The 27,224-nt window shown below is 42.6% G+C and overlaps 1 protein-coding gene across 1 annotated transcript in view; it reads right to left on the minus strand.

Annotated features, from left to right (window-relative positions):
* Nucleotides 1-228: 228 nt before the first annotated feature.
* The window catches only part of LOC147665952 (adhesion G protein-coupled receptor L3-like), a 477,982-nt gene continuing 450,986 nt past the window's right edge, over nucleotides 229-27,224 (minus strand). Inside the window, exons 17-19 of the mRNA XM_086949385.1 lie at nucleotides 12,463-12,631; nucleotides 5,388-5,522; nucleotides 229-727 (exon numbers count right to left, since the gene is read on the minus strand). Of these exons, the coding sequence (XP_086805511.1) occupies nucleotides 575-727; nucleotides 5,388-5,522; nucleotides 12,463-12,631 (457 nt within the window). The 3' untranslated portion in view covers nucleotides 229-574. The remainder of the gene's footprint in view (nucleotides 728-5,387; nucleotides 5,523-12,462; nucleotides 12,632-27,224) is intronic.

Genomic DNA, 27,224 nt, shown 5'->3' on the forward strand with positions numbered 1-27,224 from the left:
TTATCCAACCCCTTTATTCTCAGTATCATTGTGCAGCACATGTTCCAGACAAATACAGGCTATTGTGAATACACCTTCCACCTTAATGGAGTGTTTGAAGGAAGCCTACACAGCTGTATGAATCAGGCACAGCAGAAAATCCCACAAACGTGTTTGCAGCTTTTGTGGGATATTTTATCTCACAAAACACCTGGCCTGCCTAGTATCAGGATGTTGAGTTTTTTTTTTAATATAAAATACTACGTTTTGTGGCGCAAGACAGCGTACTTCTCAAAAAATACTGACTCAAACTTGCTTGCCACGGACAGAGATGAAAGGAGCAATATGCACTTCAAAAAATATAGACACCTCTGAGCACCTGCTCGACAAACACACACAAAAACTCTCACGTTACGTAAAAATGTTGATTAGTTCCTGGCTCATTTTGAGAAATATAGTTCAAAATAAAGGTTAAATCTGGTCTATTCTGTGAATAATTTAACGATGCTTTCCTCACTGCGTTTTGCACTCTTTTGAAGTGTCCTTACCCCCCAAGGCAAGGGAGGGGGCAGGATTTCATGAAGCCAAATGCACTTTAGGGTCTGCAAGCAATGTCATCCGTTATAACCATGAACAGGAGTCTATAATTACCTCTGTTGAGGGAGGCCGAGCTGTTTATGTCTCCAGTTATAAAGGAGGATTCGGACTGTTTTCGGACTGTGTCGTTCCACATCCGGCGAATCCGGCTCTGTGGAGAGAGGGAGAAAGGATGAAATAAGAGGTTTACTGATTTGCCGACAGCACGCGCGTTCATCGCTTTCTTCTTTATGGGCACGTGCGCGACAGCTCTATTTCTTTTCTGCACTCGTCCGCAGCTAGTTCCAAACGTCTCCCTCTAAACACTGAAAGGTGAAACGTAAGAAGCCTAGACAATGGTGATTCATAGCATTGCACCACCGCTGCAGGGTAATGATTCGTGCCCACTGTGGAGCAGGCCGGCTTTCAGAGCCTGCTGTTAACTTCATCTACATATGTTCGCCAGCATTCTACATAGCAGCTAAGTTTTCAGAATGCTTATGTGTGGCATGTATTTGTTTTCCTTGTGCATCGGTGTGACAGGTCATGGCCTTAAGTGTGACAATTTAGGTGACACTTTATTGAGAGTAAATTAAAGCACATATACCTATGTTATGATATATATAACAGATATTTGTTCCCTATTAAGCAGTATGAAGCCCTAGTTGCAGCCCTGGCCTGCCTTCTGCCTGCGCGCCATCTACTGAGCTCTGCAGCCTGGGCAGGTCCCTGCCTGCCCTCCAATGATTATGAGACTGAGTTTTGATCCACTGTGGTCACTGGTCAGTGGAAGGTCCCAGCAGTGTGTCGCCAATCAACACACAGCCCACTCATGCCTCTGCCTGCAGCAGTATACACCAGGGAGCGAGGGGCCAGCCAACAACTGCCTAACACTGAGCATGCTGAGGGCAATTTCACTTCTCCTCAGCTCCAGGCAGCAGAGCACTTTCAAAGCACCAGGAGCATTGCAAAGGCAAAGAGGTTCTCCTACATTGCATTTCAGTGCAGCACTGCAGGAAGCTGCACTGAAATGTATTACTCTGCTGTGTAATGCATGACACTTGGCAGGGCCGCATCCACATAAAAGATACGGGGAAAATAGAGGAAATTGAATGGTTATAAATAAAGCATAATAAACAATAGCAGGAGCATTGTTAAGCGTGCCATTTTGAGTTTCAGAGCAGTGTATGTATAGCTTCTTTCTGATTTGGTGCATCTGAAATTAAGGGATTAAGAGCAGTTTCATGTGTCTACCAACAATATCTTGAAGAAAATGCAATGTTCTCCCCATAATCTATAAAACCTGTTAAAACAATCATTTGGATTTGTAAAGCACACATTCATGGGGGGTGGGGATCAACTTGGTGCCAAATAACAGTTGTTTACTGTTACCCAACTTAATGATACATATTTTATCAACCGTAGAACAATGGACGGCGGTGGGAATCTGCCAGAGCTTGAACCTCTGATCATGAGTTCAATCTCATATGTCTGGAATGGATGCACTCGTGCAAGTGAGCCACCCTACAGCTCTCCTGAGTCACCAAGACCAGCAACCCCAAAGGCATTTAGGATGCACCTTAACTCTTTGAACCAAGCAGTGGTTAAGTTAACCAGGGTGGGTTAAGAGACTTATGTTCCTGCTCTGGGACAAAGATCACTTGGTAATGGGATGGGGTAAGGCTACCTATGCTACTGTATGTGCTGCATTCGATGTTGCATGCCTTGTTGGTGAAACATATGGGAATTAAGTTAATGATCAATGATCGGTGCATAAATGGCCAGGTCTTCCTGCTCTGTCAATCCAACTCATGCAAGACAGTCAGTCTTAATAATGAAGACAGTTGAACAACCAGGAGAATGAATGTTTTCGAGATATCAGGGTGCGTCTGTGTCAAGGTGTCATGGGTAGGAGAGTGAGGGAGTCAGTTGAGGAAGTGGGTGAGTCAATGAGTGCACCTCTTTATTACACTCCATATACTTAACTATCTCTTGACAATTGGTATAATATCAGGTGTAAGATGTTTACCCAGTCGTAGCTTTCTAGCTCACATAACTCAGCATTCTGGTACCTGTATTTCTTTTTTTTTGTGGTTTTTAAGCAGAGCACACTTTTTGTGTTTTAACACCTTAAGTGCTGCGCCCGTCCAATGGCCGACGGCACCACTACCTCGGGAGTGTTGCCGTCGGCCATTGGACGTTCCAACTGCACCTGCGCAATAGAACGTTCAGCACTGGAGCTGGACGTTCCATAGCCGTTAAGGTGTTAACCACAGGTTCCAGGATATGAGATAAACATCCGGAACAGTCTGAAAATGTTGCCCCTGACAACAGGGAAAGAGAGACCATAGATAACCTAGAGTCGGGCCCGTCAGAAGGGAGACACAGGGGACATTATTTCCCAACTGCACACTTTTGACGGTACTGCAGCATGTATGGAAAAAGGCTTGCAACACTCCTTTGGACCAATTAAGTATATAATCCTTGTCATTACAGGTGGCTTTATTCAATTTGCTTATCATTCCTTTTTCCCCAATATTTTAATTGTATTCCAATTGGTATACAATATATCAATACTTATGTCAAAGTGCACCTAAACAAGACAGCTTAATATTCCAACCCTATTCTGTACAGATTTTCTTTTTAGGTGGACATCCTATTTGCTTATTTGGGTCACTGCTGAAAGAGGCTGTCTTGGGAACAAGTCTCAATGCCATGGCTGCTGTCAGTGTACAGGAAAATACTTATCATCCTAGTGCCGCCTTTACCATTCTGATCTCCATGGTAGTGGGTTGTAGTAGGGCATAATACAGATGTATAGCTGTTTCTCTGTTGCAGTAAAACAAATTAAACTGTGCATGCTGCAACGCATTTGGCGTTGCCGCGCACCCAATTTAATTTGTTTTATTTATTTATTTCTTTACCTAACTCTGATCAGCCCTATGCCAGAGTTTATTACCCTCCACCCTGTCCCTCCTGCGCCACGCCCCACCCCACCGCCCCGCAGCACTCCCTCCAGGAGCCGCTACGGCGCCTGTGCGGTTTTAAATACCAAAGATGGTTAAACCACCATTTTGTTCCCTTTGCTTCCTCTAGCGAATATATACCCTTTGACCCAGAGGGTCAGATGTCATGGACTCTACGTGAATGGCACTCATATGCTCTCTAACAGAATGAGCTGAAGTAGAATACATTATACTTCTCCACAGAAATCCTGGAAATCGTACAAAGGAACCATTAAAGGAACGAAAATCAAGCACTATGTTTTCCTCGGAGGCAGAGAAACTGGTATTAATTGCATGTTTCTTTCCTAATAGGTGAACTGTCAGACATAATTAGATCCATTAGCAATAGAGGACGAATTTGTGCTTTGCTTTATATTGATCAAAGTGTCGCTGAGCGTTTAATACAAAGCGCACTTCATATGTATGGACCCGTGCATAAAGAGCTGCACGGCATGATTCAAATACAGCTTCAAGGACATTTCACCACTTGACTACTTCTTAATTACTAATGAAACTTTTCCACAAGAGACAGTCAAGCAGTTCAAGTGCCAACAGCAGCCTTGAGCCGCTGCTATTTCAGAATAGGGAGTCATTCAATCGGATTTCCCATAATTCAGCTGCAGCAAGTTTGTGTTGTTACTCCTGAGGCTCAGCCCAGGTGAACAGTCATGATAGCCCAAACAGTTTGATTTAAACAAGTTCTCTGCATTAAAATGTGTTTGTTTATGTTTGTATGACTGTGTTGGTGAGTGAGTGTGTGCGTGTGGGGTGGGGGCATGTAAGTAAAGAAGTAAATAAGTAAGTGCTTTATTGTACAGTTAATAAAAACCATTACAAGTAGCCATTGGCAATAAAAAAGAGCAGGTTGTAAAAAAAAGAAAGAAAAAACAGTTAAAAAACAGTTAAAAAGACAGAATAAAAAATTGGAAGTGGGGGAGTGTCCGTCCTCCACGAGATGCACATGTGTTTCTTAGAAAAGGATTTTGTATATCTATCCTGGGTCTTGCTCCCAACGGGCGGGGTGTTCTGTCAACTCCATTACCCATTTTACCTTTTGGAGGACAGTCTAGCACTCTCCCTAAGTGGGGGCATGTAGCCATCAAGCAAGTAAACATTTTGGTGCATTTATCACATGGAATAGCGGATGATTGATCCAGCCAGACTGGACTGGACAGTTTATTGAGGGCTGAGAGATGGACCGAAGATGTTGTGACAGCGGACCAACATAACCTGTGAATGCATCTGTTATTAGAAAGCTGCCACAACTGTGGTGTGTGTATGTGCATGCACGCATGTGCGTGTACGTACGTACGTACGCCTGTGTCTGTGTGCTTTTCGAGATGGCTGGTAATGGTAGTTCAAAAAAAGATGTTGATATGTTTTCCACACTGAACTGTAAACCATGGATCCAAACAAAATCTTACTTAATTAATCTATTCACTGATGAACGAGAATTGGTGCGACAGCTGACCCACCTTCCCTGCCAAGGCATGCAATAACTTATAATTTCCACTCCTCTGGGTTAAGTACACACAGGGGCGTGGTTTCAAGGGGGGGTGCTTGGGGTGGTACACCCTCCTAATAAATGTATTCTCTAATAAATAGTTGGGTATCGGTGCTTTAAGTCAGGTATGGTGAGCTGTTTGTAGGATTTCACTTGCGATTTTTGCACACATGCACATATAAAAAAACACTCTCTCTCGTCTCTGTTTGGAAGGACTTATACATGGTTCTCCTTATTCAGTGCTCCTTAACCCCTTTATTACAGTTGCACACAAATAAGAATAAATAACGGTGAATGGAAATGAATAACATTGGGCAACTTACATTGTTCACCTGTGAACCCGTGGAATATCGACCAGGTGTTCGAGACCCCGACGTTTTCCCTGAGCCAATGGAGTTCTCTGTACTTTTGCCACTACAGCAGTGTGTGCGCAGACATTTTCCATATTCTTTGCGTACCTATTCGATTAAAAAAAGTTACCCCATTAGCTGATATTCCAACAGCTAGTTACAAACTGTAAATCTAACATTACTTTCTGCAGAACTCATTAATGGCACAGCCTTTTCTCATGTAATTGGAAGATGTCCATTGCAAGTGGCTGCAGACAGATGGATCCGGAGTACAATTAGAGCAAATGTGTGCTGTACCTACTATGAAGGCATTCAGTATGTCTAAAACCAATTTGGGAAGGGACTAAGACAGGCAATTTATGCTTTTGTTGAGGAAAACCAAGTCATTAAATGTAGGAAATTGGATGTTCTTTATTTAGGAATTTGTTAACAATGCTTGTAAAGGATCCATAGTAGGCATGCAATCGAGAATGCCCTTCTGAAGATCCAAGAAAAGACCACAAAGTAACTACCAATAGGACTCCAGAGGATGTAAAATTCACCTGATGTAAGAGTCGCGAGTAAGAAGTCCCTCAAAACTCTTACAAAGGGTGGCCGAGTGAAAGTGCTGTTCCTCAGTGTGACTTTTAGGTGTGGGCAAATTTGTTATTATTTTTTCCCTCATGCAATACACATATTTTTAACAAACGTTACATGTATTATGGGAAAGGAGTTTTAATGGACGTCTATGTAAACATTGCATCTGAGGGCATATTCTGTGAAAAAGAAGGTGAGAGGCTATTTGGAGCAAAAATACTCCTCGGCTATTGCACATATTGGTGTTATAGTCCACACAAGACATTTTTCTGCCCAAATCTTACTCATGGGAGCGAAAATTACCCTTGACAAGTGTAAGGGGTAGGGGAAAACATTAGGCAAAATAAGCAAAACCCAAGAGAAGGCAAGATTTCGTTTCTGTTAAAAAACAAAAAAAAATGCTAATATTGCAGTACTGAGGCGGGTGCAAAGGGGAAGCTGCATTACAATCTTAACAATCCAGGATTTGATTAGCAATACGTAACTCCTTTCTACCATGTTCTCTTTCTGTACATTTACATACTGTAAACAATTTGTAGGTACCGTTTGTATGGCTTTGCTTTCCGTTTTGACAACATGCGCGTTTTACAAAACACCACAGCACCAGTTAATACTAACAAGTACTTATACTCACAAGCAGAGTACTCCAAAACAGTGAAATACAGAAATAGAGAAGTTAACCATTCATTATACACTTAGATATCCCTGTTGCCTGGAGGAACTGCTTCCTTTGTATTCCACAAATGAGGCCCTTGGACTTGTGGTTGTGTTAGGGATATGCTTGAACTGAGAACAATCAAGACATAGAATCGAGTATTTCGATATCATTAATTGACAGCACATTATTTCGTTATCTTTATGCATAATTCAGGTTTTTTTTCCATTTTGGATAAAATAACTATTATCCAACCATCTCTTCACTTCATTGCATAAATACAGTTTTAGTGTTTTTACTTATTTGGTTCCACAGCTATTTTCCTTCTTTTCTAAACCCCCTTTGCTATCATGACAGTACATTTCCAAACAATATTTTCAAATTTACTTTCACTTTGCTAATCCAAAGCAAAGACACATTTTGCTTAGAATTAATCTCCATTCCAATGAAAGCTGGTTCAGTTCCGACCTTTGTGTATGGCGTCAAAAGGGACATGAGCCTTTGGGCTTAGATAACACCTATCCATACAATACACTTTAAAACTGGGCACAAGACACCGCGTTCATTCTCTGTGGCATGAGCGACAACTGTCCTCATTGCATGATAATGTACCGCAGCATGCCTACACATCACGCATCCAATCCCCTGGCCGGGAGTAATGTGTAACCACTGAGGATTACCTCTCATGCCATGATGGAGGAGCTTTCATCAAGCGGCGGTGAGTGTTTGTGCGCCATTAATGCACTACCTACGCATTATTTATGAAAAGGCCTGCAGGCAGCGATATACAGCATATGGACTATTCAAAATAGATGGTGTCTGCAGGCCTTTCTTTACTGGCTTTTTTTCTGCGCGTGGCCTTGGAAAATGCTTAGTTTTGCAAGGAGGGAGGGGTTTATCCATGAGTGTCAATGCAGGTCAATTTGAAAAGTGCATTCTTCTAGAAGAAAAGATATGTTTTGCTTGGAACTAGATACAATGCTCAAGGCCCCTTGGGTGTACACAGTGTTACATTTCGAGCCGAGGTGATTTCAGAGGCTTCAGGTAATGAAAAGCTATCTCTTGGACTGGTGCAGTTGGCATGCGAAGTGACTGGAAAAAATATATTCCGCTCGCAGATTGATTATCGTTTGTCGAGGTGAAGCTCTTTCTTGCATGTGCGGAGTGCGATGCGCTGCCCGGAGCGGGTTTGGTTTCTCTGAAGATTTTCTCAGGAGGTTTGAAGGAGTTGAAGGCAGAGTCAACACTGCAGATGTAGGGGTGTGAGAGCCTGAGTAGAGGAGATTCTACGTTTATAAAATTGAAGCAACACTTTTAAGGGCCCCTCCTCGCCCACCATCCGTACCCAAGACTGGAACCTGATTTTTGGTCTACACAGCACACTGAGCTCGCAGGAACAAGACAAAGGCACATGAGCCACTGATGCATCGTATTGTTACATCTTGTTATTATATTATAAAATCTTGCTCTTCAATGTTGCTTAATGTCAAAGGTGTGCTATTTCTAAATGCTGTAAATAACAGGTTTTACCATTATCCAGTTTAGTGGTGATTAGTTTGATGTCTTCACAAGGATGAAGGGCTATGGTTGCCTTACCAGATCGAACACAAGATCTGCAACACGCATGTGATTAACCTACTGGCCTGCCTTGCTGGCTATGAAGGGGCGATGTTTGTACAGGAGAATTGTGCAGAAAACTGATATAGATCGTTAATGCTTTCCTTCAGGCTTACAGTATCTTAAAAAAAAAAACATTTAGAACCGCCCCATGGTCAGGGATTCGAAAAGCACTAAAGCAGTCATAAGGCTTGCCTTCATCCGGCAATCGCATCATACAAGATGAGAGCCATCCGTTGTCTCTTTCCTGATTGGGTTGAAAGGACAAAGCAGTCTTCGTAACCATTGTTAGATGAATCAATGGCAGGATTCCATCACAGATAGTGTTGGGTAAAATCACGAACTTCCTTGTGCCATAAATGGTGAGTACTGCACACTGTATATTTCAGCAGTCGTCAGTGTGAAAATCCCATATGAGAGTATACCTTATGTGCAAAAGTCATGTACAATATCAACAGGGACCTGAAACTGAACTGAGTAGAAAATATCTCTTTGCCATGCCACAATTTACAGTTCTTGGAAGACGTTTTCTGATCAAATCAATCTCCAAGAAAAACATATAAGGGTCAACCAAGTATTCTAGGGAACATGGGTAAACAGTTTACTCAAGTAAATATTTTCCCGCCGAAAGTGACTTACATATTTTAATGTATGCTGACATCATATTGTGATATTAGATCTTACACCGATAGGACTACAAAGAAACTTAAATGCACTAAATTGATATGCAGAAGAAAACTTTCTAGTCCCAAACATTTCGAAAACCACCATTTTATCTTTTAGGGGAAAAAACTACTCCAACCGTTTAATTGGACATTAGAAGGAAAACCATTAGAGTCTGTTAAAGAATATACTTACTTAGGTCGAGTTTTTTCCCCAAAGTTTACAGAATTCCTCAGATTTACATCACATAGGGCGAAAGGCAGACTCCCATGTAGGGGCACTACTGAGGCTATATCCTTCTACCGGAAACTAGCACTTCCAACCATTGCTATAGGTCTATCGTATGAAAATCCCTCCGATTCTAATGTATGCCCTCGAGTGCATACATATTAAAACCTGGCAATTTGTAAAAACGAGAGAAGGGTATCTTCCACACAAACTGGTAAAAGTAAATCAAGCTGTTCTGGTCCAAGCACTTCGCCTCGAGCACTCCTTAGCTAGTACATATACTAAGGCTATCTCGAATATATTAAGATGGGCATATCACCTTTTACATGCTGATTCTGAATCTTTAAGGCATATTTTAAAATTGGAAACTTTCGGGGATGAGTCGTTGCGATACACTTTTAACAAGTATCTTAATATAGCCCTTAACCTGTCTCACTGCACTGTAGCACGCTTACAAATTTGGACACTGGCACACGAAGCTCTTCTTAAAGCACCGGACACCAAGATGAAGCTTTGACTTGGAATTAGAACACTGTCTTAAATTAAAACACTATACACAATATGCAAAAAATACAGAATATAAATCCCCTGAGCAATACACTTATTTTTCACTAGATCACAGGGTTCGGCACTGTATTCTTCTACTAAGGTTAGAAATTCTTCCTTTGAAAGTATACAAAGCAAAGTTGAATAAATCTGAAAACACAACAGAGCTCTGCGACTTGTGTAAGGGAGGAACACAAGATCTACCTCATGTATTGACAGTTTTCCCTAATCCAACCCTAATAGAAGCCCGGCGGAGGCATTTAAGACCCATCTGTCTAAGATACAATGTCTTTTCTACACAATGTTTAATTAAGCCATGCAAATCACCACCTAATGAATTTGAGGGTTATCAATTGTATAAATTCTTAAAGAGTTTTTTAAAGTTGTTTTAAAGTTGATTATGATAAATGTTTTAAAATCATAAAAGCATAAAGCTGTTTTTAAGGGCATTATAAATAATGTGTATTTGTTGACGTCAGGAGTGGTCTAAATCAAATTTAATAAACCTGAATTAGAATCCAAGTGGAATGGTTCTCTCAGATGTGAATTCCACAAGATTACACTCGCACAATAAAAAAGATTGGCCACCCTAATCACACAATGTGATATGGCTCCAGGTGAAATCTTTCTGATGTGTTTGATGTATCAACCTGCTGTGGTGCAAAGGGGCTTTTTGCTAACGCTTGCAAAAATCCTAATTCATTAAGTCCATGCATCCTTGCTAACAGTTGCACATTCAGAGATAGAGCCCTACAAATGACAGCAGGCCTACCCTGCTGCATTCATGATTTCAAAGTACTGGTATTGAGGGAAAACCATCTGCTAAAAGTATCTTAATACCCCCAAGTAAATTTGTCAGTGTGCACATATTTTCAAATCACGCTTGGACTGTCCACTCTTCGCCTCAGGGAGAAGATTTACTCAAAGAAAACTCTTCACACATATAAATCATTTAACAAGTATTAAACCAACATCTGTGAATGTCCAAAGTAGTTGATTTTTTATTAAATATGCAAGTGTCACACATAAGCCAAACTTACAAGTGCAAATAGTTTTTTGTGGTTCTGGCCCATTATGTTTATTGGACTTCATGGTCTGTTCCATTGTTTTCACACTCTAATGTCATCCATTCTTCTGACATTGCGCATTCCAACTTATAGATCCTCAAAGCCTTGAATAACATAGAATTGCCCACAACTTGGTTGATCACACTTTAGCAAAAAAAAAGGTATTTTGTAAATTTTCAATCCAGTAATGCATTGAGCCGCTGCGGCCCGTGCAGGTAAGAGTGGTGGGGCTGGGTTTGGGGGGATCGACAGACGACCAAGAGGAAAAATTAAATAAATAATACATTTTCTCTCGTTGTCGTCTGTCGAAATCAACACCCCCCCCAACCTGGCTCACTGCCCCACCGCCTTTACCTGCACGGGCAGAAGCTGGCGCTATGATATTGCTGGTGGAATTTTACGTTAGAAATGTGCAATTACAAAAGAAGACATTTTACCAGTGCTGCAGAATAACTGCATTTCATAAATTTAGGAATTTGGGAGGGAATGCGGGCATTTCTCGGTGAACCATCTTGCTGGTGTACATAGTTGAGGCTTCACAAACAACTACATTTGTGGAGAAGCATTCAGGCATCATGTAAAACTCTCAAAGTTATTTCCGCAAAAGGAAGGAGCAACGGTGAGAATGGGAAGGAATGCCTCCATATTTAATGGAAGAGAAGAATAGATTTTCAAATGGGAAAAAAGTCCACTTTTATGATTTGTTTTGAAAAAGTTACAACTCGTGAAAACTCCATGCGAGGTGTACTTCCAGAAAGTAATAAATATATATTTCTTGGAGAACTTCAAGCACCTTTTGTGAATGGCTGAAACACTGGAAATTTGTTCGAAATGTAAGAGTAAACCTGTAACAGAAAACATCTGAAATGTTCACGCTGAGTTTAGGGAGCCAGCCGCTACTTGAATAAAACACAACAGGATCAGCCTGGATTTCTCCAGGACACTGATATTTGCTCTTGATCTGTCTTCTAGTAAAATCAGCCTTTTAGGGGAAACAATTAGGCAACTGTTATCTAATTTTACTGGATGGAGAAATGTAGTTTTAGTATCAGAAAACGGGCTGCATTTGAGAAAGAAAGTGGCTTTATTTAAAAATCAAACACAGACATGGTGGCCACCCTCCCTTTTGAGATTGACATTCCCAATGGGTCGCAAAATCCAACCTGCCTCATGCATCTTGATGAGGCAGGTCATTTGCTACCCCGTTTGGAATTGCTAAATGTGACTGAGACACATTAGTACAATCTGTTTTGAGCGTCACAAAAAAAAATCGCCCTTTGCTACTAGCAAAACGGACTGGTCGAATATCTGATCGAAGATGTTTAGTGACAGAATTGCACACAACTGAGTGTATGGGATGCAAACTTCACTTTGTCTATGTTGCTGCATTGTATGAAAAATAAAGCACAGTCTCCTACAGCAAAGCCACACAAGAACCCCTCAATGTTCACTTTCGGGGAAAGTCCTACTTTTTGTTTCCTTCGAAGAGTTTCAGTGAAACACAGTGAAATTCATTGGTTCTTAGGTGCAATGATGAGCATAATTTCACCTTCGCTTAGTAAAAGTCAGTTTGCTGGATGCACTGCACAGAAATTGACTCTACATAATCCACATTGAAGATATCATCCTCCAGCTGTTGCTAAGCAACAAGGTAGATCCTTACAGTTACTGTGCAGCGCACAGTGCCCTAGCTTACCTTTTTCTGTAGCACGCAGTGGAATATGAATATAAACATTCCTTGCAGAGAGTTGAAGATGGTGAAGAGATAGGCCATAATGACTGTGCTCTCATTGATATACATGAGGCCGAAGGCCCAGGTCAGTCCTAAAAGGCAGAGGAGAGCAATGGCCCCTATCACCCAGGACCTGTACAGAAGAAAAGAAAGACAATTTACTATTGTGAGACTTTAATACCATGTTTTTCTGAGCATTAAATACACAACCAACCTAGACTCATTACTGACATTTCTACCCTTATTAGGACGTGTGCCAAGTGAACAGGTAAACAAGGTCTGATGAAAGCCCAGCAGACTTTCTCACAAACAGATTTGCGTTCAAATGAGTTTTAAAATACTTGTTTAACATCAACATTCTAACCAATCAATAATTACACGATGAGCATGTAAGAGAATATTATCCAGTCATAAAATGAACATTTTGGCATCCATATTTTGAGAGAAAGTTTTTTTTGTTACAAAAACAACAAAAAATACATAACAATGAGAAAGCTCCTAAAATCAGTACAAAATGTCAGGAAGCCTGTGAATGTAGATTCCACTATTAGTCTTTGACCTCTTGCTTCTGTTTACACATCAGTGTGATCCTGGGGATAGAAGGACCCCTAACTTGTGGAGAGTGTGGCTCAAGTGGTTGGAGCGGCAGACCCTGATGCAGAGGTCTGGCCCGGACCAGGGTTCAATTCCCCGCCTCGGTGGGTCTTGGGCTCAAATTTCCCCGGACCTGACAATTCTCGCCTCGGTGCCTATTCCAATCATTGAGTCCCGCTCTGTAACTCTGGGCAATAGCTTGCTTAATCTCCACAACGGCCCCTCGCAGCGGGATGCCTGGCTTTCACCTTGGGGATGCCCAGTAATGGGTTATCTCGCAGGGGAATACCAGGACGGGTTCCCTAAGCAAGCGCTGGGACGCTTTCGGGCAGCCATGCGCTCTACAAATCAAATTTCATTTCAACTTGTTTATTTTGTCGACAAGTATTCTTTTATTGTAACATCCTATGAAAAGTTTGGACCTGGGCCTTGGATGATTGCCAGTCACTGCGAAACTATAGAAAACGTCTGAGTCTTTGTCCAACTGACAGTACAAAGCAAATCTTTTTCTCCTTGCTGTACTGACAGGCAAGACACAAACAACAGATTAAGTCTGTGCAGTAAACTTTTCACAATCCCAGAAGCTATCACTGAAAAATGTGCATGCATGAATGAGCAATCTGAGCTACATCACAGGATTCAGTGAGGTGATAAGTGGTGGGATCAAAACTAAATAATGTTCATCTTCTTGACTTCTCAGAGGTTGCTTTCCACCGTTCTTGGCCCTTCAGTGAACAGCCACGCTCAGAAAAAAAGAAGTCACAAGTGCTTTGAAAGATTGCTGAAAAATCTGGACTCTCTTAATTGTTCTATGGTGACCCTAATTTCCCTAAATGCAGAGGAGGAATGCCAGGAATATAGCAGAAACTATGAAAGTTCACAGGGGTCACCTATTGTGCTACTTCCTTGATCTTGGCTACAAAGAGATTATGCTCCAACTAAAAAAACACACATTTCCACTCCTGAATTTTGGACTCAATATATGATTTTGTATCTAAAAGGAAATGATTGCCACTCCCTTATCCTCATTTACCACTCTCGCACCACCTTAACAGTCCTTTGACGGCCTAGGTTCATACAGTAAACGCTTGCTGCGCATCAATCTTTTCAGTTGTTTTTCTCTACAAAATTGTCAGTGCCAATTACAACCACCAATGCTTTCTTGCTTAATAAGGGTGCTGCTACTTCTTATGAACCCACTGCTCCGATAATAGAACTTCTAGGACCACTGGTGTCTCCAGGTGTAGTGGCATTTCCATCAAACTGAGCCTCCCACATTTTACTCATCTCAAAACACTTTTTGTTAAAGCCCCTCTCTGTAATCAGGAATTACTCTTTGCATATCAAGAACACTCTCGTCATCATCCCACTGCCAAAGAAGCACAATGCGAATCTAGAAATCTGATTCAATTATCGGCCAATCACTTTCCTTTCATCCGTGGCCCAGGCTGCTAAATCCACAGTGACCGTGTAACTATCAGCATACTTTGGAAAGCTAATTTATCTTTTTTTTTTTTAAACCTTTATTTATCATTTTACCATCAACAAATATCAGGTTAGCATTGTTGACAATGAATCGCACTGAGGTAACTATGACAGTACAATCTTATTACTCTAGAGTCATGAACACAAACTGTGAGCAGCATATCACACAAGCATCAAAGCGGATATCAAATGGGGTATAGGCTCCAATTAACATGTTCTACCCATAATGTTCCTAGTCATGTCAATCAGATATGATTCACTCTCAGCAGAAACACCATTTTCTGGAGTACCCCACCTCTCGTCACCCAGAAATATATCGCAGAGTTCCCCTCAAAGCTCCGGGTCCATTTGCAATTTAGCATCTGCTCATGTGCGACAGAGCTGAAGTTCCTCAGCCACGGACCACTCCAAAACATCCCAGACCTACTGGTCCACCATGGGGTCCCTCACTCCCATCCAGGTAATGGCAACCCTCCTCCTAGCCAACACCAGGGCCAGCTGTAAGAAGCAGTATGCCATCTTGCGCTTCTTGGGCCGGGTAACATTTTCCAACAAATAATGCTGAGGAACTAGTTCACAAGCCAAGGCAGTTTTTCACTACAGCCGTGCCAACATATCTGAGCAGAGATACCCCATCCACTGAGAGTTCCGCGACAGATGTATAAAGTCTACATTCACAAAACCACACTGTGGGAAAGCAGGCGATTACTCTGAGATAAATCAATGCATTTTTTCTCCAGGATGATATATGTATGGTGTTTAAAATGTAAGTGGATTAACTTAAAGCGTGGGTTTTCAGACACAGTCTTCACTAGCGCACCGATGCCAGGCCAGTCCATGTCCAACAACTGGCCTTCCAAGCGTGTTGAACTAGTAACTGCCCAATGTACCAACTCAGCCTGCAGCATCTTATACATGAAGGAGACGAGATGATGCCCAGAACACCAAAATCTGCTTGGCCATCTCCTTCAGACCAGCATATTGCAGGAATTGTCGAGCACCCAAACCGAACTGCAGCTGCGCATCCTCAAAAGAGATGAGCATGTTATTAGGATACATATCCCCACCCAACTCACATTCCTCCACATGCCTGGCCTGACTTTATATTGGCTCCTCCAACTGATGGAATGAGACCAACACCCAAAGAGGCAGTTCCCTGTGGAAGGGAGCCCTCTTGATCACCAGAGTGACTACTCTTTGCCACATAGCGGCTGTCTGACACACGATGCAAAGGGCCCTGGCCTGCACCCTGACCCTGCCATTAACAACTCTGTGAGCTTAAAGCGCTTCATCATACCCGTCACCAAAGCCTTCTCCCAATTGCCCCATTCTACCATCTATCGTGCTGCATGCAAGAAGTCTAGTAATAAAATTCCAAATTAGGCACCACTAGCCCCCCTTCCTTATACCTGCTTATCAATGTTATTTAAACCACCCTACTCCATCTTCCAACCCAAAGGAATGAGGTGAGAAGCACATTATCCAGCACTGTGCCCCTTATACACCCATAAGATCCACAACAAGTTCTTTGATAGAGTACAAATAATGGGGCAGCACCACCATCTTGGACAACGCTATTCTGCCCATGAGAGACAGTGGCAAAGTATTCCAAAACCATACTGAAGCATGCAGGGAATCAAGAACTCTCCCCATATTGTATCATAAATTCTTTTCCCCAGTGTGGGTCTCCAACAGGTTTTGGACACAATCAAGTTCGCGCTGCTACTTCAGCTTCGGGAGCCGCTCCACAAGAACCCCAACCAGTGCCCTCAAAAGGAACAGCAGTAACTTTTTCCTATTGACTCTAAGTCCGGAGACCATTCCAATGGCCTCCATTAACTGTAGTAAAAGTGCCAGGGATTCTCTCAGAGCCTGCAGATAAAACAATGCCTCTCTGGCAAAAAGAGAGACAATGCGTCTTTGCTGCCCAAGCTCTATTCCCCAGCCTCTGCATAACCTGCCGAACCTGGACAGCCAGCAGCTCTATAGCCAGAGGAAACAAAAGGGGTGACAGTGGACAACTCTGCTCAGTACCTCCTTCAATCTACCATTGTGCAGAACAATACTGTCTCAATCGGACTTGCGATCATCTTATGGACAGTCATACAGCAAGTGTATCCAGGATCAAAACTGAGGCCTGTATCACATCTAAATGATACCCATAGCCCACTGTATCGAAGGCCATCTTAATGTCAATAGAGACAAATATAGTTTCCTCTCTGCCATCCTCCAAATCATGCCGCACATGCGTTAGTCTCCACAAATTCATGGTCAGAATGCGCCCAAGAAAGAAACCGCATTGACTGGAATGTACTAGACCACTTATGACAGGGTGCATCCAATTAGCCAATAACTTGCATAGGACCTTCACATCGGAGTTGTTGATCATAAGTGGGCGGTACGATGCTGGATCTGACCTCTCCCCTCTCTAGGAAAACCTCACAAGTTTCTGATTCAAATCTAATGATAAACATTAATTAAATTCAGCAGGGAATCTGTCTCCATTGGGTACCTTATTTCTCAGTAAAATCCTCAATTCCTCCAGCGTGATGGCTACCTCAAGGTCTTCCGCCATTGCCTCCTCCAACCTTGGTTGATGTAAGTATACCAGGAAAGCATTAACAGAGACCAATGTACAAAGACCACACCCTCAATTCACTCCCTGCAGGTGGCGCTGAAAGGTTGCAACCACGACCCTCTCCTTGACGGCCACAGTCCCTGACTCGTCGATCAGGTGAAGCTCTGGAGGGACACAACACTCCAGTCTAACAACCAGGACAGAAACCTATCTGATTTATTCCCCTCTCGATGCAGGCGCTGCTGATACTGAGTATGTGTGTACACATCCAATCTATCCCATGTCCTCAGCTCCTCCCTTTGACGCTCCCATCAGACAAGTGAGACTCTGAAATGATGCCAGAACACCCTCCGCCAGCCGCAGCTCCAGTTGTAGCTACCTGTGCACCCCCCCATGTTAAACCCAAACATTGTCCTCTCATCACAGCCTTCATTGCCTCCCATTCTGTCCTACGGGACCACCCTGTCTAATGGCCGGAGATCTTTCCAAGTGTCCCAAAGTCCCAGGTTGACTATCATCTCCTGCTAGGCCATAGTCATCTGTGTCTTCGTACCAAGCCTCAGGGTCTGCCTCACCATCCAAGACACAATTGTAATCCCCTAGCCACAATATGAGTCTGTAGAAGTCAGACCCTGAAGAAAAACTGGGGATCATCCTAATTGGGGGTATATAAATTGACCAATTATATATTCCTCCCATCCAGTTTGCAGTGTAGAACAACATACCTCCCCTCTATGTCTGCTTCCACATACATGAGCACAAAGGGAGATCCAGGAGCCACAACCACCATCACTTTCCTAGTACACCTGGTCCTTCTATTTCTTTCTAACTCTCAACCTCCGTGTCGCTAAGGTGCGTCTCCTAAAGACATGTGATATCCACTGTGTGGTGCCTAACGAAGGATAAGACCCTATGTTGTTTGACATACGTACCAAATACCTGGATATTCCAGGTCAAGAACTTGATTTTGCTAGCCATGTGCAGTAACTCATATTCTGTATTGAGTCCCTGAGCTGCGTAATGTGCCAGTCCGGCAATGCTACAAAAAGAAAACAAAGCAAAAAGCAAGAAGCGGTTGCCCCCTCAGACAAACATAGTATAAGGATCTTCCTATGTAAGTCTACCTTACATGGGCCAGGACAACACATGAACCCCAATATGCCCAACTGAGACAGCAACCCCAAACCCCCTCCAGGTACCTTGCAAGCTATGTGCCACTAAATGCTACTAAAGCAGTGAAGCAAGCTTGACACTGCATTTGCCATCCCTCATCTTGCTTTAAAGAGAAACAATCAGACAAACACATGTCACCTCATGGTGCATTGAGTAGACTCTCTGAGGAGTGAGGCTCTTGGTCGGGATCACATTAACCAAGATCCCCTCCATCTTAGGATGGGGCCTGCACATGATATTATCCCCCACGCCCCCCACACACAGTTCAAGAGTCACTTGGGAACATAAACAGGACACCCCAGATGACAACATCACTCAGCAGGAAAGTTGTTATCCGGAACTAAAGTAACAGGGGTATCTTGAGTGTCCAGGACAAGTGTGTCCATGGTTGAGTCGGGCTGACTCATCTCGGGCAGCTGTGAAGCCCCTGGCTAAAGCCACCAGCATAGTGCCATTATCCTGTAATGTAAATGTATGCACTTTTGTTCCATTCCCCCATATCTGTGCCTACTGGAGTGATTCTCCCAGGCTCCACTTTTCCGAGGCGCCTTGGGGTGGCTACTAGCCCCCAGGCTCCGAACCGGGAACTTCTCCCACATCTCCAACCAGTCCCAGACTTTCTCCACAGAAATCACAGAAATGCACCTTCCCACAACAGAGTTCCTTAAGTTGAGAGGGGTAAAGTAACTTGTATTAAGGTTCATTGCTCACAATTTTTTGGCTCACTTCAAGCATTGACTTCCGCTGTTCCTGAATTTTCTTAGTATAGTCGAGGAAAATAGCAATCATATGGTTCTCGTAATTCAGTATGGTGCACTCCCTAGCTGCTTGAAGAATGCAATCCCTGTAGATTAGAATTTTTGCTACAAAAGGCCCACAGGAGAGCCCTCAGCAGCAGGGGTGGCACCAAAGCACGATGCGCACTCTAAATCACAAAGATGTTGGATAGCCCTAGCTGTCTCAGAGTCTGTTGCACCCACTGTTCCAGAAAGCCCTCAGCAAAGGTACCCTCCACCCCCTCCAGGAACCCGAGAAGGCAAATGTTACTGTGGTGGGAGCGACCTCCACATCCTCGACCTTAGCCTCCAGATCCCCACTGACATCGGTCAGTCTGGCCATCTGCAACTTTAAAGTTGCTACCCCACCACTAGAGTTTCAATATTCGCCTCAGCAGTCATCCCCTTCTCTGCTACCTTACGGAGGTCTGCTTGGAGAAGGTTAATTTCAATGGACACTGTCTCTACCTGATGCTCCAGCATGCAGGCTGTTGCAAAAGCAGACCCGGGGACTCCCCAAGAGGCAGAAAGGGTGGCCTGTTACAGCTCCAAAAGATCTGACTGACCCTAGGCAGGCAAGTAGTACAGGTATCAGGATTCTCTAGGATGTAAGCCAGGGTGGCCAGGAGCGACAGGGATCTATGTCCTGTCACCCATTTTGCCAGGCCACTTCCAGTGGCGTAACAAAGGCCCTAGCAGCGCCTGCAGTGCGGTTGGGCTCCGAGCTCCAGGGAGCCCCTCAGCACAGTACCCTGGCCAAGAGCTACTGAGTGAGTCTGGAGGGGGCCCCTCCATGTACTTTGCAGGGGGGCACCCTCAAGATTTGTTATGCCACTGGCCATGACCCCCAAGCTAATTCATCTTTAGCAACTTCCAATCTGACCTCCACCAGCACAGACTTCCAACAACTGGCTTCATGAATACATGATTCTGCATCTACAAGGACCAAGAATAAACGTCATCAGCCTTGCTTTCTAAATTTTTCTGAATTTTACAAATTTACCCATGTTCAAAAATAATCTACATTGTTCATCATCCTGTTCAAACCATATCTGACTCCTCTAAAACTTGTTGTAGGCATTTATTACATTGAATACACCAAGTAAGCTGATGACAACCTTGCCGCACTGATTCAAATGAAGATGAAATATAAGCTCAGTTTTCTCATTAGAAACAAAGAATATGTCTGACTGTCATTCAGTTTGCCTTTCTCCATGGGCCACCATCCCTTCACCTCAATATGAGGTATGAAACCTAGGACTGACCTGCATTGAGAAGCTAATATTCATCCGACACATAAATATGGATATCTCTGATCTCCTATCTGTGCACCCTCAATGGCTGCCCATTATGATGCTACCCACAAACCATATCATACTGCTCCTGAAATTCTCCTCATTTGATGCAATGCCCAAGCATTTTGGAAAAGTGTGCAGCAACACTGACTATCTAACCTTGAGACTGTTGCACAGAGACCAAGCCCATTTTTGCTCCTGTCTCCTCATAATTTTCTAGGTACCGGGTCAAGTGTAAAGCCTTGTATTCCATTCAAAAAGGAGTGCCTCTGTGCAATGTCATCTTTGAAAATTGATGTTTCATATCAACTGACCAAAACAACTACATTCAGGTGCACGAAACTTACTGTAGGCATCATTTAGAGCCAACTGGAAGGGTCAAATCCACCAAAGGTTAACAGATTTTCTGAAATTTCAAATCAAATGTCCCTTTTCTCATTTAAACGAGGGGAACGGATTCATTTCTGATAGCCAAAACTCAGTTGGTACAGCTGCCAGACATAAACCACAATGGAAAGAGTCAGCAGTATTATCATGGTTGTGGTGTTTGGAGGTCACCATATTTAAGGTGGGCCTTTCGTTAATGCTATTCTCCTGTTTGTGACTGTCTCACAAGACATGGCAGTCAAAAACAGGAAGAAAAAAACATGTCCCACAAGCGCTGTTAGAAATTCCAATGTGTAAAGGACAACTTTTCTTGTAACAGAAAAAAAGCCAGCTTTGATGGGTTTGTGTCTGAGAAACACACCAAATCTCAGCCAGTCTGCTGTGGAAAGGATGCCTGGGCGACCTTTCAGCTTCTCAAAAATTTGTTCTGTCGTGTTTGTGAAAGCACTTTCAGCAAAACCATCCTCAAAGGGTTGCCAGCCGACCAAACTTACATTCTCACCTTATTGGGCACAAAAAGCAAGGCAAGTCTGATCTACGTGGCTGTGAAACCTGTATATTTTCAGTGAGTTTCCTCCTCACTCCCTGAATATAAACTTGGCCTTCTGTCCCCACACAAACAAGTCAGTCCGATCTCAAATATTCCACCTTTGTAAAACCCCCACTGCATCTCTGCTTTGAAGCTGACTTTGAAAAAGACAGGGAGGTACTAAAAACAAATCTCTGCCACAAAGCATAAAGAATAGTTCTTCCTGAACTCATACCATATACTTGCTTTTTGGCCTTCCACTCCTACTGTAGCTCCCTGTTTGATAACCGGGCAGATCCAAAAATATAATGCGACCAATCACGAAATTTGCAATCCATTGTCATGAAGAGTTTAGCTGTTCAAGGCAAGAGAGCCAAAATGTAAAATTGCAGAAACCGTCCTAATGTGCAAAACAAAATATGAAGAAAGTTTTTACATGATGGCAGGAACATTTAAAAGAACGTTTTGTCCCCGTTGCCAATATCTGGCATGCATCCGGTGGCAAAGAAGTTGCATTCCCAGCTTAATTTGTATCTTCTTTCTGTTAAGATGGACAACTGGCTTTGTGCAGCAATCAATTCCAAACCTGAATGGATGCATGGTTAATGCAGAACACCAGCTCATTAGGGACGGTCAATGAACTCCTGTACAAGCAACTGTCTTCCAACTTCTAGTAACTTTGGATAATGATTTCTTCTCGTAAAACAAAATGTAATGAAATGTTAATTTCTTCATCGAGGTCAGACCTTGACAGTCCCTCAGGTCTCGCCTAGCACGTTAATCAAGGAGCACCATTGTAGGTGTGAACTATTCAAACTGTATTGGGACGTATCAATAAGGGCCAGGAAGCATGATTGTCAGCCCTATACAATGCAATGGACAATGATCTATACAGTGCAGCGTGAAGGCAATGGCTGTGGCTTCTGGAAGCAAAGATGAGTTTCAAGGTTTCTCTAATCAGCAAGTTGTATGTCAGAATACTGACAACAAAAATATTGTTGAACATAAAAAGGGTGTGGTCTAAACATCATTCATAAAAGTATAGCTTCATTAGTTTCGATTTTCAATTTTGAACTCAAATGTGTTGATAGTTTTGTAAACAATATTCATGGCAGGAAATTCGGTAAAAAAACATAAGAATCTCGTCAAAGTTCTTTATGCCGCATAGAGATCTTAACATTTCAAGATGTCTTCTCCTATTTTAGTGACAATAATGCAGACCGTTGTGCAGGGCCAGACTGGGAATGCAAACCAGCCCTTGCAACATCGGACCGGCGGGGTGGGGGGTGGTACTGGTGGGAAACCCGGAAACACTGCTGCTGCGCTTTTGTTACAGGGGGTCCTAGAAATAACCCGGTGCCCGCTACGGCCGTTATGTGTCATCTCAACTTCAGAGAAAAATCTCTAAATATCCTAGATACTCTTGGCCAGATCCTGCAATCTGCCCTGCATGTGACAAGCTGGGCAGTCCCCATCAGCCCAATCTCAGCTTTGACGACTAAGCACATACAGATAGGCGACTTAACCTAGAACTTCACATACAGTGAAGCGCAACATAGTGTGGTAACAACAAGTACCTAGACACAGGCTGTCACCGTTAGACACTAAATTAATGATTGTGTATTATTCTAGCAGCTAAAAGCAAGGGAAAGTTTGGCGGTCGTACTGTTTATAAGTATGGAACATTAAAGGATCCAAGTTGTAATACTTCTCCTTGCACTGTGAGGAAGATGGGGGTTCTGTGAGAGAACAAAAGGTGCTTGTCTTGAACACAGGCCGATCCCTGGCATGGCTGGTCAGGACTGCACTGCTCTGTGGGGACTGAAATGAAGGCACAAACTTATGCCATGCTGAAATCCCTGCAGTACAAGCAGAGTGCTAGGAATGTCTCCCATCCTGCAAAGTGATGAACTCGGACACGAAAACATAATCCTCACAGAGAGCAATGCTTACATAAGCAAAGAAAACCATGAATAGTCTATCCTCACAAATGCATACATACGCAGTCACAGAACTATGTAGCTGTTGGTGGGATAGACTCTAATACGTCAACGCAATGCACCAGACAATGGGCTGCTATTCACCCGCTGGAACATGAGAAATGGCAGTCATACAGTTAACTCAATCAGACACAAAACTCACACTGCCAAAAGTCTGCACAAACTCAACCACTACAACCACAGGGAGGCAGTCCATGAAACCAATAGGCGCCATCACTAAGCATTGCACCAAGGAGACCAATAAGTAAACAAATCCGACAAAGGGATACCGAGTACTGTGCCTGTGGTTAATAAGAAAGCCCAGAACCACGCAAAAGACACTCATGGACTGGAAAGAAAACTACGATTCCAACCAAGTGTCAGCGATGTGCGGTATAAATGACAATAACGAAAGCAACATTAGAAGGCCAATGACAAGAAAAGAGTATGGTGAAACAATCTCAATTCAGTGGACTTCAGGGCAAGGAAATTTAATTCATTAGTTTCTCCATTCACTGATTCAAACATGATTACATCCGTATGAGTGCAATTACATTTTTCATTCCGCTAATGTGTGCTCCTCAAATTCTTCCTGCTAGCTAGGAGTCCTGCATCCGAAACGTGCTTTCAGCTCATGCGGAATAACCCTAAAATTCTGTGTCCTTATTCCACTGATACTGGCGATCACAGTTTCCTCAAACTCCTGTCCAAGTCATCTGTGCTGTCCCACTCAATCTATCACTGCAGCTATTTTCTTCATCTCATCAACAGCCTTTTTTACCAAGTTCTTAGGTTAAAAAGCCCTTCCGGACATTTTAGCAGATGGTTTATGTGGCTTCTCTTGCAGTCATGTCTTTATTTGAAGATATTGAGATATTCTGGAGTACAAAAAAGTGCGCTAGGAACACAAGTAAGCTAGAGTTGAAGTAAACAGAAGGATCTGGTCCCAGTGAGATTTAGTAAGACCTGTTTCTGTGGGACTTTGGACTTAACAGAGTGTAGTGGGTACACACTTCTGAAAATACTATTCACCTTTACCATACTCCATTTAAGATCCAACACTAATGGAAGGCAATTGTTTGGTCCACTTACCTGGGAGATACATTCATCATCTGACATGTGTTGAATTCAAACAGAATAGGGATTCCAGACCCTCTCCCACGTGGATAATTTAGTTTTCATAACTGATTGTTTTAGAAAGCCCAAAAATACTTTTTAATATCCTTTCTTGCACCATCCCTACAAAGCTATGCATCGTGAACTCATGGTGGGGCAGTCATATTTAATGCAAGGAATATATAAGAATGAAACTCAGTTTCATATTTAAATTGGTAGAGCAGGGGGTACTCGCTTCTAGACTATTGAACTAAAGTCTCTTTATACTCATTATCCACCTCCAAGGGACTATCTTGCTATTTTCCATCGAGAAGCTAGCAGAAATGTTTTTAAACTGATCATAAAGCTGGTGCCTCTCACTCAGACTCCCTTCACCTCTGCTAAGAAGCAGAATATTGTTCATATTCTATGCAAATAAATGAATCCACAAACAGAGATAGTTACCCTACAGGGTTTGTATCATGACCGTTTTCTATGATGCACATTTACTACTTTGGCAACTTGAGATGGACTTTACAAAAATAGTGAGTGAGTGCTGTGACTCACTGCACAGTGAACAGAACATCAGCAAAAAGGGCTTCCCGTTGCAATCATTCACGCTATTTGACAGCAGTCTGCAAGGAGGATGAAGAGTGTATGTAGATCACATGAATAAAATATATAAACCAGTGGTCTCCGTAATAGGTCTGTGATGGCCAGATCAATACCAGATTGTGCAAATCAATTCCATTTAAAATACCAGAATTCAAATGTATCGTGCCGTGATAGCTTGAAAATCTGCATGAATCCATTCCTCTGGGACCCAAGTTATACATCATTGGGACACTTAGTTCACAAGTGAGCTACTGGCCCCTCTTCCAATCCATAATCACTGCTGCTTCTTCAAGGTGGACATAACATAACACACACTGGCAGGATGTCTTTATTTTTTTTTTAGAATAACATGCTTTTGCATCGTATCTGTATAATCAAAAACTACATTTGCTTGTATTCCAAAACACCGTGTCAGCTGCGACTAGGCCCAGACACTCAAGCTTGTCCCACATTATCTTACCCCTGATTTTCAATGCATCAATATTTTTTCAGATGAATAGCTGCAACCTCCCTCAAAGAGGAATGCTACCAACACAAAACAATTTGTGCAACCTCAGCTGCTCACTGAAAAAAACAGACTGTCAATGTCCTTTTCCTCGCATGAATAAAGACACTCTTTATTAACAATCGAATTTGAGAAAAAGTTAGCATTGGGCGTCTTTTGGTGGACTCCCATTTTTCCAGTTTACATTAAAAGTGATTAGCAAATACAGCTAAAGATCACGGTTTATTTTCTGATTGTGCTCTATACACTGAATATTTCAACAGCATGAAGCCCATTTATTGCCTACGGGATTTTGGACATTTGCATTTTCCAGAGGCTCCCTATACTCTAAAAGCCGATGCCTATACAAAAAGGTGTGACCTTTTCAAACTTTAACCATGATAAATGGCTTCATAGAGAGTGTATTTACCATCTTTCGGAGCGATTTTGCGGTCAATAATATCGATTTGCAAAGAAGGCGGAGAAGCCTTGTCAGAGGGCAGATTAGCATCTTCGAAAATCCTAACAGAACCCTAAGAAGGCTGGTAAATGCACAATAAAAGGCCCACCGCCTGCTAACAAAGACGCTGCAGCAGCCGGTGAGCTGTGCAGAACAGGAACCACAGATGTGGATAAAGTAAAATCTGCTATGAAATATTGCATAATAAATGCGCACAAATGCATTTCAAAATGGAAAACTAATGGCTTTCAGCTAAGGCAATGATGATGCGTATCATTACTTACTCTGAGGCACTAAGAAATCTTTGCATCAATTTTATACAAGTTAATATTCTGTGTATATACACTGAGGAGTCATTTGACTTCATAACTGAATATTCTTTTACACGGTTAAAACCTTTAAAGGAAGCTAAGCACAATTAACATTGATAACCTTAGAAACTGCTTCCAGGGAATGCCAGATGAATAAGTGTGTATTTTACTGCACATACAATGCACACTTATTCCTCTGCCATTCCCTGGCAGATGAATAGAACGCTTCAGAAAGCTGAAGAGGCGACGAACCGCACTGGTGTACTTGTAACACGCTACTACATAGGCTGTGCTTGTGCAGTTGTAGTATGGCCTGTGTCAGAAGTGTTTTTGTGCCATGACTGATGACCAGATGGGAGCTTTTATAGTGTCATGGGGAGTGAAAGTGTACTTTCATCCCCAAATCTACAATCTGCATTCATAGCAAAACTGAACAGATCAAACACATCAATAACCTCCAGTTGTAGAGACTCCCTTAAACTTCCGGCTAGGTCTCTTTTCTCACAACCTATGCAGAACTCTACTTATCCCCTTAACAGGGTGCAAGTTGCACTCAGCTCATGAAAGAGTTCACCCATCCAAAGGACCAGGAAACAAATGTGTAGCTGTTGAAGCACTACTCAATGCATATAACACAAACTCCCATGGCGATCCAACACACTTTGTGGTTTTATTTTTTTCTACAGGACAGACAAAAGAATACAAATAATACAACTTTTCCACGAGTCCTTAAGTTACACTAAAGGCAACAGAAAATCAAAAATTCTTTGGCTGAATAGGTCTTCAGTGTCCTTCTGAGGGAGGACTGCATTGCTTTGTTAGCCATTTTGTTAAAAGCATTGTCATATTACAGGGCTGTTTGGCAGCCATTTTAGTAAGAGGCAGGTTCACTGATCATAAACCAGCTATTGTTTAATATGTAACTTCAGCCTGTCTGTATTTTCAGTGACTATATTCGCCATGTG

This window comes from Lissotriton vulgaris, unplaced genomic scaffold (assembly GCF_964263255.1).
Source record: "Lissotriton vulgaris unplaced genomic scaffold, aLisVul1.2 SCAFFOLD_1371, whole genome shotgun sequence".
Lineage (NCBI taxonomy): Eukaryota > Metazoa > Chordata > Amphibia > Caudata > Salamandridae > Lissotriton > Lissotriton vulgaris.